The following is a 14887-nucleotide window of genomic DNA, read 5'->3' as shown; positions in this document are numbered from 1 at the left end:
AGTGGTTTTTCTGGGTGGTTTGCCCACATCTTAAGATCATAAAACATATATATACAGATATTATACATGCATTTATATAGGTGTGCAGAGCACTATTTTTCCAAGAAACATTTGAAAAAAGAAGAAAGAGTAAAAGATCACATAGCATTTTGTGAATATTTTGCGGTGTAGTTAATTTATGACATATTTCTGCTCAAACTATTTACGGATTGGTCAGGTTTCCCATATGTGTGCCCCCCAATGTTAAACTCATTCCTACGCCCTTGGCTAGAACCCTGATTTAAGAAGGTATAAAAACTGAGTTACACAGAAACTGTGATTAACTACAGAAATTCTGAGGTCACATGGCGATACTATACTCTGTTTAAGATAAGAGAAAAAACAGGCACTAACAATACTAATATCATGGCGATAATGTCTCTATCAAATAGACAGAAAAAAAAAACATAGATAATATAGGATAACATAAAATTATTTAGAAGCCAAACTAAATAGGTAGGTCTTGAGTTGGCTTTTAGATATTTTGAACCACCATACTCTTCTTTGGTGTTTTCAGCGGCTGACTGCAACCAAAAATGTTGCATTACTGTCTACAACTGCAGTAGAAATACAACTAAAATTTCTTACTATTTAAAACTTCAAAAATTAAATAAAATAGGAGGTAAAACACCCTTTACATAATTTCTTATCCTCTGATTGCACCTGTTTTAACTGACTTTGTTGTTCTCAATCTTATCTATATTATGTCTTTTATATCGTCTTACTGTACCTTATACCTTTAGAATATGTTTGATATATCTATATATATATTTCTTTATTGTTAATCATGCATTTTTCCTTTATCTGCTTGACGTCACTGTAAATAAGGGGTCGCCCTAAATGACTTTCAAGTCTACATACAGATTCTATATTCAGTCTAACCTACTTCAACCAAGCACTGTCATACTCTCTGTTGTCAAGGTGGAAAAATGTTCCATTTTAAAATTGAGATAAAAAAACAAAATTCTATCAAGAAACATATGTTATTCCTAATAATGCAGAGGAATAAGACTATTAACAAATTCAAATTTATTGATATATATTCACCAAAGACAAAAAAAGGAAACCTGTTGTTACTGTTTCCAAACATATTTTGACATTACAGTAATTCTAAATGAGGGACATTTATTGTCTAAGTATTTCTTCTATTTCATGTTAGGCATCAAATACAATATACAAATGTATAAACCAGCAAGGAAGAAAGAGAATAAAACTAATGAATATAAAGTATTGGGTTAAATATTACAAAAACAGGAGAAAGATTTATGATGAAGTGCAAATGTTGCATCTGAGTCAAAACAGTGACATAAATAAAGCGACAGACGGAGCAAAATTTCACCCTGAAATCCCGTTCTGTATGTTGACAAAGTCCTGAAAAAAACAGAAAAGATGATTTAAAATCAGTTACGAGTAAAGCAGGCTGAAAAAAACAAATGCAACGAACCTGTAAAGTAATCATGATGTGTTAATGCTCCACTCTGCCTCAGAGGAAGCGCTTTAAAAGCCTCGCTTACCCTCAGACAGCTCAGTGAAGGTTGGCCAATTATGGTCAGTTTCCCTCTCTGATGCTCTCGGTGACTCATGAACTCGCGGGCAAGCGAGTCTGCGTCATCCTGACTGTGAAGCAGTTAAAAAGACTTCAGATCTCAGAGCAGAGACTTCATTTTGTACCAGTTCGGTGCTTTAAATGTGGATTAAATAATAACAAAGATGGAGGAAAGGAAACTCAAAAAGGAGCTAGCTACTGTGGCTAACATTAAAGAGCTGCATCATAGCACAGGCTCATTCATGAAGGGAACTGCTCACCTCACAAGGTTTGTTCAGTTGATAGTACATCACCATTTTAATCAAAACCAGGTTAGTGAAAAAAATTAGGATTTTTTTTTTTACATGTTAAAGAGGTTCAGCTAGCCTCTAAGCTTAGTACAAGACTCTTCAAGACTCTTGTGTCCCTTCATCTGACTAGACAACACTAGGAGGTCTGCAGGACTGAGTAATTTGTGATATTGATCATTGCCAGGCCAGGTCAATTGGTTAAACTCTGGTAAAAATCACATTTTTTGTAAAGTGCAGGGATTGTATTCAATGAATGTAGAAATTTTCTGATGACAACTGCAGTGTAGAGGTCTATTCAGAGCTGCCAAGCACAAACTTCTGATTCATTCCTAATGGCTGTTCCCCACTACCTGACCCCCAGCGCACATTGGAGTGGTGATGTGCCCAAAGCCGTGTTTTAGTCTCCATAGATATCAGACCCATGTCACTAGTGTCACACTGGTACCAGATTTTTGCTCTAGTCCCCAATTACAACTATGATGAAGTCGGGCACATACACAAGCTGAAACAATTACTTCTCTGGCCTCGAGACCACTTTTCTCCCTAAGAACTGTTGGTGAAAGAGGTCCAAAAACATACCAGTTCTGGCTGATCAGGAAGTCCTCCAGATCCTTCACCTGGTTTGGTTGGCCCCTTGACAGGATGAGCTGCTTCAGATGTTTGAAGTGTTTTGTTTTCAGCAGTTTCTGGTGCTGTCCACTTTGGCTGATAGAAGTTATCACAGTCTCCCTGATCTGAGAAAATATGAAGTAATATTAACATTTAAGTTCATGTAAAAAATAATAAATAAATAAAAAAATAAAACAAATGCTACAAACTATGTTTGTACCGGAGACATTCTTTTGTATAAATTTAATCTAATCTTCCACTTGACAAAAAATACCTCACATATTTAAACCACAACATGGCCAGGAAGCTCTTTTGTTCACACCATGACACCTATGCTCATCTCAGTTTCCTGTTTATCAGGTTATTGAACACAGAAATAGACACGTAAACAGAAGATCTTTTATGACCTCAGCAGTGTGCCAAACTGTTTAAGTGCTTTAAGTGGCTTCCTGGCACTTGAACACACAGCTCAACAGTGTTAAAGGCAAGAAACTGTACAATCCAGAAAATCAATCATATTGTGATAAAAAACTGTCTGTTTTTAGGGGTCTAAAGAGTTCTCTTTAGGTCTAGAGGCTGAAGAGTTGGCTAGATGACCCCACAAACACTGAATTCAAGCCACAGTACACTGAAGACAGTGAAGCACGCTGGTGCAAGCATCGTGATGTGGGGATGTTCCTCATATTATAATGGTGGGCCTTTTTATCACATACCTGGAATCATGGATCAGTTTGAATATATAAAAATACTTGAAGAGGTCATGTTGCTTTATTTTGAAGAGGAAATGCCTTGAAATGGGTGTTTCAACAAGACAATGACCCCAAACACCAGTAAGCCAGGAGTATCTTGGTTCCAGACCAACAAGATTAATGTTAAGGAGAGGCCAGCCCAATCCCAGGACCTTAATCTAATAGAAAGCTTGTGGGGTGACATAAAAAATGCTGTTTATCAGGCAAAACCAAGAAGTGCACAGGAACTGTGGAACGTAGTACAATCGTCCAGGGCTAGAGTACCTGTTCATGAAGAAGTTAGTCGACTCTGTGCAAAACAGATGTAAAGCAGTTCTTAGAGACAGAAGTTATACAGCTTAATATTAGTTAAGTGATTCAAGGGAAAGTTAAATCTTCAAGCATTTTACAGTTTATACAGTAAATGTCTGAGTTTGTAAAGGATAATGGAGACACTGCTGTATTTCAAACAGCTATGTTCCCCTTCTGTTAAGTAATAACAAATTTGATTCACGTTTCTTCATATTTTGAGTTGGAGTAAAGTGTGCAGTGTTCCCAATGCATTTGTGTGTATGGAAATAAAAGCTGTTACAAGGATTTTGGGCTTTACTCAATGCATTGCTCTGTCTGGTGTCTCAGGAAGTAAAATACAGAGTAAAAAAGGATGCTGCAGAGTTTACAATGAAAAGTCAAAAATATATCCAAGAAAGCAGACAATGCAGACCAAGAAAGCACAAATTTTGGCTGCCACAGAGCTTAACACCCTTAGACAGGAGAGAGACAGTTTCATGAAAGAACTGAGCATGCTCAGAATTGAGGTCAAAGAACTAAATACCATGAAGACTGAGATTAAACAAATAAAGCAAGAGAAAGACTAGAACATAGCAAGACCCACAGTTCTGGCAGAGGAGCCGAAGGAACTGAAAGGAGCAAGAGAGACCCTCAGAAGAGAACTAAATACTTTAACAGAGGAGGTAAAGGAACTGAGAGCAGAGCAAGTGACCTTTAGGAGAGGAGATTTATCTCTGAGACAGGCTGTGGAGGAGAAAGAGAACACTCCACAGGCGCTAAAAGAACTGAACTGACATCCAGATATCCAGGATCCTGTTATTATCTGTGAAAGCAGTCAGAACTCACCATCCCAACAGCCTCACTCCATACCACTCCAATCCAGAGACCAACTCAACATCCGGTTATCCACCCATTCCTCAGGTCAACGCCAGCGCTCAACCCCCCCAAACCACAACAGCTGAGAGAGGAATCAGAAATCATCATTCTCATCGATTTCCAATACGATTCATTGATGAAAGGAAAACTTTTCCCTCTCACAAAGTGTCAAAACTCTGGTGTCCAAACACCCAGCACACCATGGAGCTTCTGACAGAGAGGCGTCTAGGATCCCTGAGCCACATCATTATCCACTTCGGCTCCAATGATCTGAGGGAAGTGATTGATGGAGAAGGCCTCCTTCACCTTTCCCAACAGCAGAGTGGTTATATCCACTCTGCTTCTACATAGGAGTACATTATTAAAACTATGTATACTAATATGAAGTGTGCAGTTAAAATTGGAGAAATGGAATCCGACCTTTTCTCCCAAAGTCAAGGGGTGAAGGAGGCCTGCAGTCTCAGCCCCACCCTGTTTAATATTTACATCAATGGATCGGCTAATTCTCTGGAACATCCAGACATACCTGGTGTAACCCCACTGACTCGGACATTATATACCTCCTGTTTGCAGATGATCTGATGTTGCTGACTTTATCCAAGGAGGTGTTGCAACAGCAACTTGAACATTTGCAAAACTTCTGTCAGACCTGGGCCCTGATAGTAAATTTGGACAAACTAAAATTCGGATATTCTAGAAAGCAGCAGAGAGTTACTTTGGAATCTACAGACAAAGAAAACATGCACGAATACACAGATTATACATATAGGTTTAAATGTTTAAATATGTTTCATTAATATATTTGAGCATACACTATAAATATATTATATATTAGTGATTTTACTTTTCTACTCAAAATAATTGAGTAAGTGGGGCAGAAATGAGTGAGTGATGTCATTCTCCAACAGTTCTGATTCAAATGGTGCAGTTTTGGTGGGCACAGCCACTCTCAGTCTGACCAGATTTAGGATGACAACAAGACTACAAAGTAATTTTTAAACAATATTATATTTTTTCATACACAGCAGTTACATTACAGAAGCAACACCTAAGCACACTGTAAGACTGAACACTTGGAGGTTGTTAAAAAAAAAAAAAGGTAATATATGATGATTTTTTTTTTAATTGAATATGACACTGCTGAGCCCCTATAAATGGTCATTAAATGAAAAACAGGAAAACATCCCATTTCAGAGAAAAAATTCCTAGCTTGTCACATTAATATTTTGATGAATTGTGACTTGCTAATTGGGCACTCAAATTTGAGCAAAAATGTATATGGAAGTTTAAAAAAAATGTAAAATTCTCAATAAAAAAAGCAAACTTTCTTGAGTTAGATCCCAGTCCAGAGTTAAAAACACAAAATGTCTATTGCCATTTATTTTATTTAAGTTTTGACAAATTTATCTTCTCTGACACCAAGAGCTTTAAAACAGTTTGGCTGAAAGTCTAAGGTTTCCTGATTAAATTAATGATGTATGTCACTTGATGGTGACTGAAAACAAAAAAGAACTGCAGCTGGGTTAGGCCCCAAGTCTAAGATTTTCAGGATTAAAACATAACTGTAAAAGACATCGACCAGGTATACACTTCTAATACCCATAAGCAACAGGCTAGTTTAACTTAGTAGTAAACAATACTCAATGCATGATTTTCTTCAGTCACTCAACATCAAAATTAAACTTAACTCTTCACAGTTTAGTTTTTAGACAGACATCACTGCAGCTGGCTATTGTTTCCAACTAGGCCACAACCCCACGTGCACCACCATCCGACGTGCGCAAAGGTGCAAAGGCCCCTTCAGTGCTGCTTGCAGCCCTAGTTAACACTAAAGTTCAGAAAAAAACCCCACAAATGCTGAAAATGATGTTTCAGCACACATCAGAGACATCGTTGTGTATAAATTTATTCTTACCTCCAACTCGACAGAAAATTCTTCACACATTTAAACCACATCACCATGAAGAGCTTGACACCTGGAGACCTATGCTTATCTTGGTTTCCTGTTTATCACGTTTATCATGCAGCAGCAAGTTCTTAAATGCATGGAAACAGATAAGTAATAACATCATCTTTACAAGGCCAACAGAGTTCTCTAAGTTTCTTCCATGCACTTGCTGCTAAAAACTCTCTTGAACACACTTACAAATATGGTTAAAGGATAATAACGGTACAATCCAGAAAATCAATCTGGTTTTAGCGTCTCAGAGTGGGGATAAAGCTTTGAAATGTCTTCTTGACATTTTCTTTTGCACTAAGAAAAGTTAGAATTTGCAGTTTCTATGTGCTGAGTCGCTCTTTTATTTGTTTTCCCAATGTAAAGTTTATTATCCTAGCTAGCTGATGGGTTGATAAGTGATCTCTCAGCCTGTGGTGATGATTGTGAACTACAGAACCAGAGCTGCTGGTCACTGAATGTCTTTAACTGAAGATTCTTTTTGACTAAATCAGCACTCCTGAAGGTTTATTAACCAAAAAAAAAAACCTGACTAGTGCTGCACAAGTAATTGAACTGCAATGTCAGGCTGTGCAATTGCAAAGTCACCTTAAGTTGTATTTGAAAGGTTTACATTGATGCCTACGGAAAGACCTTTACATTTACAATAGTGCCACTATTGCACTTTGAGGAAGGACCTTTATTTTCAAAAAAGGAAAACTGTTTTTGGAAAATTATTTTAACACAAAATCATCCTTGAAATTGAAACTCCATTAATTTGCCCAGCAGTATTCAATGTTAGACGCAGCTGAAAAGTAAATGGAGAAGCTGCAGCTACATGCATGAAGATCACACCAGTGGCTGAATTAAATGTGATTACTGACAGCTACTTGTTCATGGTAAATTTTCCTGAATATAACCTGCGCTAAAACCCAACTTCCTGTGGAAATTTGACTTTGGGTCTGGCAGGAAAAACTCTTGATAAAGTGAGGGAGAAAAATTATCTTGTTTGCATCCGTATATGATGCTCAGTACAAACATTATGGGTATTTTTCAGGAGTGAGTGCATGTGTGAAAAGCAGTAAGCCCTCAGCATGCTGTAAAGGAGGAAAAAAGGCTTTAACATTGTCTGACCTGTGAGGGGATTCCTGCCAGTTCTCCTGTGTTCATAAGCTCGTCGACCTGCTCAAGGACCGCCACAGGGTTACAAACTGACAGAAAGCCCTGGAAACAAACAAACAAACGAAAACATACAGCTGGTCAAAACAAAACCACTGCTACAATGGTTCAAGATGGTCGTCTTTACTTTTAGGTTTCCACCTTGATCTGCTGCGCCTTCTTATCAGCACAAGGGATGAGAAGTAGAGTTCCCAGGGCAAAGGCGGGGAGATTAAACTGTGCGTAACGATTTGCAATTCCTATCAAATCCAGATTCAACAGGAAAGGGCACCTTGGAAGAAAGATAAATTACAAAAAACAAAGGAATTAAGATCATTTTCATAGGTCATCAATGCTTTATCATTAAAATAACTGCCAACAATCCCTTAAGCGTGAAATAAATGTAAGTACAAAAATAGACTGATGAGATGTCAAACCTTTAACAAAAACCTGTATCAAAGACCGCTGATTCTTCCGATTACTTTTAACACAAAGTTTAGCCAGTATTTTACACTATTAAGACTGCCAGACTCAAACCACATTTTTATGGCTGACTATTTTTCTTATAAACCACAACAAGAACAACCAGACTTGTCTTAAATTTCACACATGCGTTTATTACATAAATAAGTAGTACAGGCAGGCCTTGATGTGCTGAGCATGCAGAAAAAGTCAGTTAACATGTTTAGCTGGACTTCAACATACTTGAGGAGGAGAACAAACGTCCGATAAAGTGTTGCCTGTTGATCTGGACTCAGAGGAACAGAAGCTGTTAAGAAGAAACACCAGACATTAAGTATAAATATTTAGAGGCATTCAATATTAAAAACCTTGATTAATACAGGAATTTACAGTGCTGTCCACAACTTTTAGGCATGTTTGAGGCTGCATTAAGGTGTAGATGTGGTAAAATGCCTGAGGGCACCGTTAGGCGTGAAGGAGGACTGACACAACGCCGGTCGTGCTCGAGATGTCTGGATATTACCAGGGCCATGGGAAAATAATCTGTTGAAAAATAAATTCTACGCCTTTGGGGTGGCATATGAGGTGGATAAAGTGAGATAACACAGTCTAGGATGCTGTCTGGGTTGGTCGTAGGGTTGCCACCAGCCCCTGGTCATGCTGTGGATGCTTAAGTGGCCTGAAAAATGCTGGTGGCCTCCGAGTGTATCAACAGGGGGAAAAAACACTGTATGTGACTGTATTTCTCTCCTTATGCTAGTATCAGAGGCCTAAATTGATCTTTTCACAGGGTGTAAGTGTCTAAATGAATTCTTAATATTTCTTGGGATGCATTACAGTTTTCATAATACCAGAATTTTGAACTTCTCATTAAAATCAAAAGGTAGTAACACCATTTTGATATAACAGTAGCAAAGACCGAACATCTTTAGCACCATAAATTAATACATTTCTTGTTCTGAAAAAACAAAAATGGTAAGCAAACTCTTTACACCCTCTAAACTGCACTAACACGTTGACAAAATTTCAGTACTGAGCTGTAACCAACGTTTTTGTCAAATTTAGACATGTCCTTTGCACCTTGAGAAAATACCAGTGTTTTCTGACTTGACCTTTGCATCTAACATATGGCTGGAGATTTTCGTTTTTACATTACTATCTTTCAAACTACCATCAATCATTTCAAGTAATAAATTGTTTTTATTTTAAAACCCATGGTATTATAAGGTATTGTAGCAACTAAATTTCAACAGCCTTAGGAAATAAGCCTCTAACACTGTCATGCAAACAAAAAACTGCAATACTAAGGATAAAAAACTTAACATAATTAAATATTTGTACATTCTAGCCTGCATGGGTCAAACATTTTTAATGAATTTTATGGCGTTTAAACAGATGCACTACCTCCTTTCCTTAATGTATATATAACAGGTTTATTAAATGGATTAAAACAGAAAAATAGAGGACTTGGCAATATCTTTGCAGCAAATCATCATATTCTCTATCCTATTATTGTGCAATCAATAAAAGTCAGCCTCAAGACTTCTGAATACCCTACCTGAGACAAAAGGTGCCAGGATCATACTCCTCCACGTCCTGGAGAAACTAGAAATCTGAATTAAAAAACAAAGCAAACATAAATAAAACTGAGGACACATTGCTGTGCCTTTACAGTAATCATAAACAGGAGGAACCTTGTATACTTTGGGAATTGAGTTATTAATTGTTCTTGTGAATTGCATTGATAAAAGTCCTCTGGATGTGCATTGAATTTATATACCTTAGTTTTACTTTACATGGCATACGACCACTGTTCCAAAAAAGTTGGGATGCTGTGTAAAATGTAAATAACACCTGAATACACTGATTTGTGAATCTCACAAACCCATATCTTATTCACAACAGAACATTAGCAATATATCAGATGTTGAAACTGAGATATTCAACATTTCATGAAAAATACTAGCTCATTGTAAATTTTATGGCAGAACCAACATCTCATAAAAGCAGGCACAGGGCCATGTTTATCAGAGCTCAGCTGCTAAAGCTTGTAACTCCTTCAGAGTAGTCATAGGTGTCTTGGTGGCCTCTCACTAGTCTCCTTCTTGCATGGTCACTGAGTTTGTGAGGACAGCCTGATCTAGGCAAATTTGCCATATTCCTTCCATTTCTTGATGATGGATTTAACTGAACTCCAAGGGACGTTCAGCACCTTAGGTAATTTTCTGTATCCATCCTCTGACTTATACTTTTCAGTAACCTTTTCTCTTTGTGGTAACCTGTTTTTACTTTGACAGTGCAAAGGTTTTTATGAATTCTTTTTGTCAAAAAAGTCAAATGATATTGACCATGACTGATTTACAAAATCAATGACAGTAAACATCCAAGGGGGTAAATACCTTTTGGCCACTGTGAGATCCAGTGTTTGGCAATGATAAATAAATAAGAAAATAAAATGAGAAAAAGAAAAACAGCTAAAAGGTTACCTCCCACAGAGCAGGCACGGCCACTGCAGCTTCAAACACCTTCTGTAGATGGCTGATCTAAGGGGAAAATCATGGATGTCAAACTTGATTAATTTTGTTGTTTTATTTGAATAGATTTTTACTTCTAGACAAAGTTTCCTAAAGTTTTCTCACCAAGTTAAAGCCCAGCAGCTTCTGCAGCAGACTGTTCCACAGCTGAGCGTCGTACACCAGATACTCCAAACACAAGTCTGCGACCAAACGCACCGCCTGAACGGACAGAGGAGTTTCAACTGACACTTTACAAATGATTGAAAAGGCAAAGCTCTACTGAAGTTATTTTGTATGCCTGTATGATATAAGAAAAATGTAGAATGTAGAGATTTAATGCTGAAAGTACCTGTGGCTCATGGCTGTGGTTCTTCCACAGCCCTTTAACCAAGCCTTCTTTGGGACTGCTCAGGAACGACTGCACGGTGTAAGGGATGTTTAACGCCTCCAGTTGAGATACAAAGATGTAGCACTTCAGGTAATATCTGCATGGGAATATGACAAATACAATCATTAACACATTCTACAAATCAACTTCAATCATCTTCCCAGCAAGCTATTCAACTTCTTCAAAGAATCAGATTTCCTGTTCTCTCACTGGATTTTGGTCCTGGGGATGTGCAGCTGAGTCTCCAGAGTCTCAGCATCGGCAAGACGTACGAGACAAAGCAGAGCTCGAGTTCGATGACAGAAGGTCAGACGAGGCCCAGAGGTGCTAAGGGGCTGCGGTTAGACAAAAGCTGAAATTAATAATTTTCTTTGGGTAACTGTTACAGTATCGATTCATTGTAGTTCGCTTCTCACCCAGGTTTCTGCAGATAGGACAGGGCTAAGAAGACGGACAGCATCATCCATGGAGCAGGACTGCAGCATGTACACCACTCTAAAAACGTCAGTTGGAACCAGAATTAAATTTATTGGAGATTGTCTTTATGTTTTTGGAGCAAAATACAAAGAACATTAAAGCAGAAAATTGTTTAAAGCATGAATTAATGGATTCTGTCCAGAGATTTCTATAGGATAAAATAAACAGTAAAAAAAAATCTTACAAAGCATTTTGATTTAAAGATTTAATTTAACCTGTATTTAAACAGGAGTTCCTTTTGAGATACAAAAATCTCTGTAATTAGGGGTCCTGGTCAAGACAGCAGAGCAGAAGTTGCACACATATGACAAACATTAGACTGAGAAATTAAGATTTCTACAATCAACAAATAAACAGCAAGCATAAGCATAAACACTGGTGGTTTTAACAGTAAAAAAAAGAGGTGAGTATATATTGGTACTGGCTAATTCATCATCGTGCATCCAAGAATGAGTCATGGAAGCTGGCCTGGAGTGGCAAATCTGGAGAACCAGGAGAATTCCCGGTGGGGCGAGCTGCTCATAGGACCACAAGGGCCATATACAGTGAATATATAATACAGTTTTCACTTGCAAGGCATGGGCACGAGCACTTATTATTTGGGTAGTGTTTCCCCTCTCAACTTCCCTCTCTTTCAGCACCCCTCTCTTACCCCCTCCCTCTCTGTCTTTCTGCATCTCACAAAATCTCTGTATCCCTCTCCAACTGACAGCCAATCAGTTTGCTTCATTGGTAGGTCTGTCTGTGTCTGTCTGACTTGGAACATAAGTGTAACATTGGTGCCTTAAAAACTGTAAACCCCTCCACCCAATCAAAGTTCTCCTCTGTCAAATAAAGGCATAAAAAGACCAAAAATAAATCTTAAAAAACCCCCGATGTAATAAGTAAAACAAGTGTTATCTATTTTATTTAAACTTTTGCAAAATGCTGCACAAAGTCACATTGATGTCACTACCTCATCAAGTCTGGATCCTCTTCGATGTTGCTGACACATTCATAGTTACCAATATCCTTCAGAAAAAGAAACAGAGCTTGGTTAGGTTTACAGATACGTTATTATATGAAATCTGAAGGTGCCGCTAAGTCTTCAGTTAACTAAGATAAAATTAAGACTGGTAACACACTTCATTGTACTTATCAATGTGGGGTAAGGTAAATAATATTAAAATGAACTGTACTCCTAATTTAATTTACATCCTTTACATTACTTCAAACAATTTGATCAGCTTTGTAATAAATTCTTTTGGAATAATAAACACCCCTGAATGAAGATACAAAAATTACAGATGCCGGTGGACAGAGGTGGTCTTGGTGCACCTAACCTGCTATTTTACCATTATGCATTCACTTAGGCATATGGTTCAGTGGTTCCAACCTCCTGAGAGGGCGCCACCCTGGTTTCCCCTCGAAGCCGCGGCTTGCAGTCCCATTGAGCCAAAGTATTCTGTCTCAAACAGACTAGCCCCTTCAAATCGGTCGCACCCTACATTGTCACATATTTTAAGGGTTTGGAGGAGAGTAGAGCTGTGAAAAAATATCGATACCGCAATATATCGCGATACTTTGACATCCAATACAATATCGATACTTCAACTCTTAATATCGATTTTTTGGTAAAAAAATAAAGAGTTGTTAGTAAAATACGACTTGCTCACACGTTTGTGTGAGCACAAACAGCGAGTTAAAGAAAGGAAATGCCGTTTGCAAGCTCTGTCTTGCTGCCATGAAATATAGCGGGAAGACCACCAACACATTGTGTGATTTACATATACATCATCTCTATATTTTTCTGTTAACTGTGTAGATTATCGCAATATATCACAATATCGTGATATCCTGATATATCGTGATACTATCGTACCGTGACCCAAGTATCGTGATGTGTATCGTATCGTGAGGTTCTTGCCAATACTCACCCCTAGAGGAGAGTAGCCCAGATTGTTAAATTTGACCCTTATCTCCATGTAGGTGCAGGGATTTGGCTAAACCCTAAACTATGTATAAACATGACACCCTTTCTCTGGAAGTCCTGGCTTCACAAAGGGTTAAGGGTTCTGGGGATATGTATCTAGATGGAATATTGAAACCTTTTGCTGCTCTCAGACAGGAATTTAAACTCGCGCAAAATGAAGTCTGGAAGTATTTGCAGTTAAGGCAGCTGCTGGTACAAACTTTTGGCTCTTCTGCAACAGCACCCCCTAGTGCTAGTATTCTTCAAACAATCCTAAACATCTTTGGCCGTGGGCATGCAGCCTCTGCCTAGTACCATATGTTGCTTAAGGCTTCAGATGTTAACACAACACCTTTAAAATCAGCATGGGAGAATGACTAACAGACGGCATTCACTGAAACAGAGTGGGGGAAAATTCTCAGCAATATGAAAAAATGTAAGGGGAACTACGTACAAGATTGACCTAATTTAAAATTCTAAACAGAGTCTACTGGATGCCAGCCAGGCTTCACAGAGTAGGTCTGACTGACAGCCTAGAGTGTTGGAAGTGTCGTGACAAAGAAGGTACTCTTGAACGTTCTGGACTTGCTCAAATGTCAGTGAGTTTTGGTCAGGGATACATATCACCATAGGGGAAATTATTGGCTAAGACATCCCCTTCACCTCTAGTCTGTTTATTTTGGGAGACCCCTCTGCTTTGAAAAAGTTAACTCCACCACTTGCAGGCTGGACTAAGACCGCCCTTATGCTAGGGAGGAAAATTCTAGTGAGGGAGTGAAAAACTTCCTCTGTGCCAGCTCCATCCTACTGGTATACATCTCTAGGCCATCCGGCTGCCTTAGAACGGTTATCCTATAGACTCTTGGATAGGGTGGAGGACTACAATTTAAAATGTGGGCATTACCATTTATTTTTAATGTCCTCTGATGTTAACAGCTCATGTGATAAACAATTGAGAACTACATAACTGTCTGAATAACTGAGAGACATTGTAAAGTAGCCTTTTTAGGGAAAGAAGAAGCATTATTTAAGCTGTCTGTGCATCACTGTTAAGTCGTAGTTGAGATATCCCCTTTATACATACATTTTATTTATATCATATATGCTTTTATGGGTAAAGCTTTTACTTGATTTTGTGTGTGTGTGTGTGTGTGTGTGGTATGTGGTATGTTACAGTGTGTTTTCACTGCTCAAGCCTGTTGGTTCGGTTAATTCAAAATCAGTAAACTGTGAATCAAAAAAAGAGCAGTAACATACTTTAGTGACAGCAGGTCCTGTTTTGCAGATCCACTTTTCTAGCATCATGTTTCGGATCTTTAGGAGGTCCACGCTGTTGATGGAGGCAATTTCCTTCACCACTGCATGTATGTCTGCACAGAAGATAAATAATCCCATTAGCAGCTTCCAGCATTGTTAACATAAGAATACATCACACAATTATGTTGTTCAACAGAGCAAAATATGATACTAGTAAAAACTAGACATGCTGGTACATTTACAGTTGTGTAGTTCCTTGTTATTTAGGCACACTGTCGATTTTGACATAATAAACCATAAACATGTTGGGGAAGCAATCACTTTTTGCCAGCAGTTTAGTTTTTTTGTAGCATAATTCACAAT

The 14887-nt window shown here is 38.2% G+C and overlaps 1 protein-coding gene across 1 annotated transcript in view; it reads right to left on the bottom strand.

Annotated features, from left to right (window-relative positions):
* Window positions 1-1051: 1051 nt before the first annotated feature.
* The window catches only part of kntc1 (kinetochore associated 1), a 44879-nt gene continuing 31043 nt past the window's right edge, over window positions 1052-14887 (bottom strand). The window contains exons 49-62 of the mRNA XM_041788428.1: window positions 14525-14637; window positions 12272-12327; window positions 11256-11334; window positions 11050-11174; window positions 10801-10936; window positions 10575-10670; window positions 10422-10478; window positions 9494-9548; window positions 8179-8242; window positions 7636-7765; window positions 7450-7539; window positions 2455-2609; window positions 1554-1656; window positions 1052-1410 (exon numbers count right to left, since the gene is read on the bottom strand). Of these exons, the coding sequence (XP_041644362.1) occupies window positions 1375-1410; window positions 1554-1656; window positions 2455-2609; window positions 7450-7539; window positions 7636-7765; window positions 8179-8242; window positions 9494-9548; window positions 10422-10478; window positions 10575-10670; window positions 10801-10936; window positions 11050-11174; window positions 11256-11334; window positions 12272-12327; window positions 14525-14637 (1295 nt within the window). The 3' untranslated portion in view covers window positions 1052-1374. The remainder of the gene's footprint in view (window positions 1411-1553; window positions 1657-2454; window positions 2610-7449; window positions 7540-7635; window positions 7766-8178; window positions 8243-9493; window positions 9549-10421; window positions 10479-10574; window positions 10671-10800; window positions 10937-11049; window positions 11175-11255; window positions 11335-12271; window positions 12328-14524; window positions 14638-14887) is intronic.

This window comes from Cheilinus undulatus, linkage group 5, assembly GCF_018320785.1.
Source record: "Cheilinus undulatus linkage group 5, ASM1832078v1, whole genome shotgun sequence".
NCBI lineage: Eukaryota > Metazoa > Chordata > Actinopteri > Labriformes > Labridae > Cheilinus > Cheilinus undulatus.
This window is presented reverse-complemented; position numbering and strand designations above follow the sequence as displayed.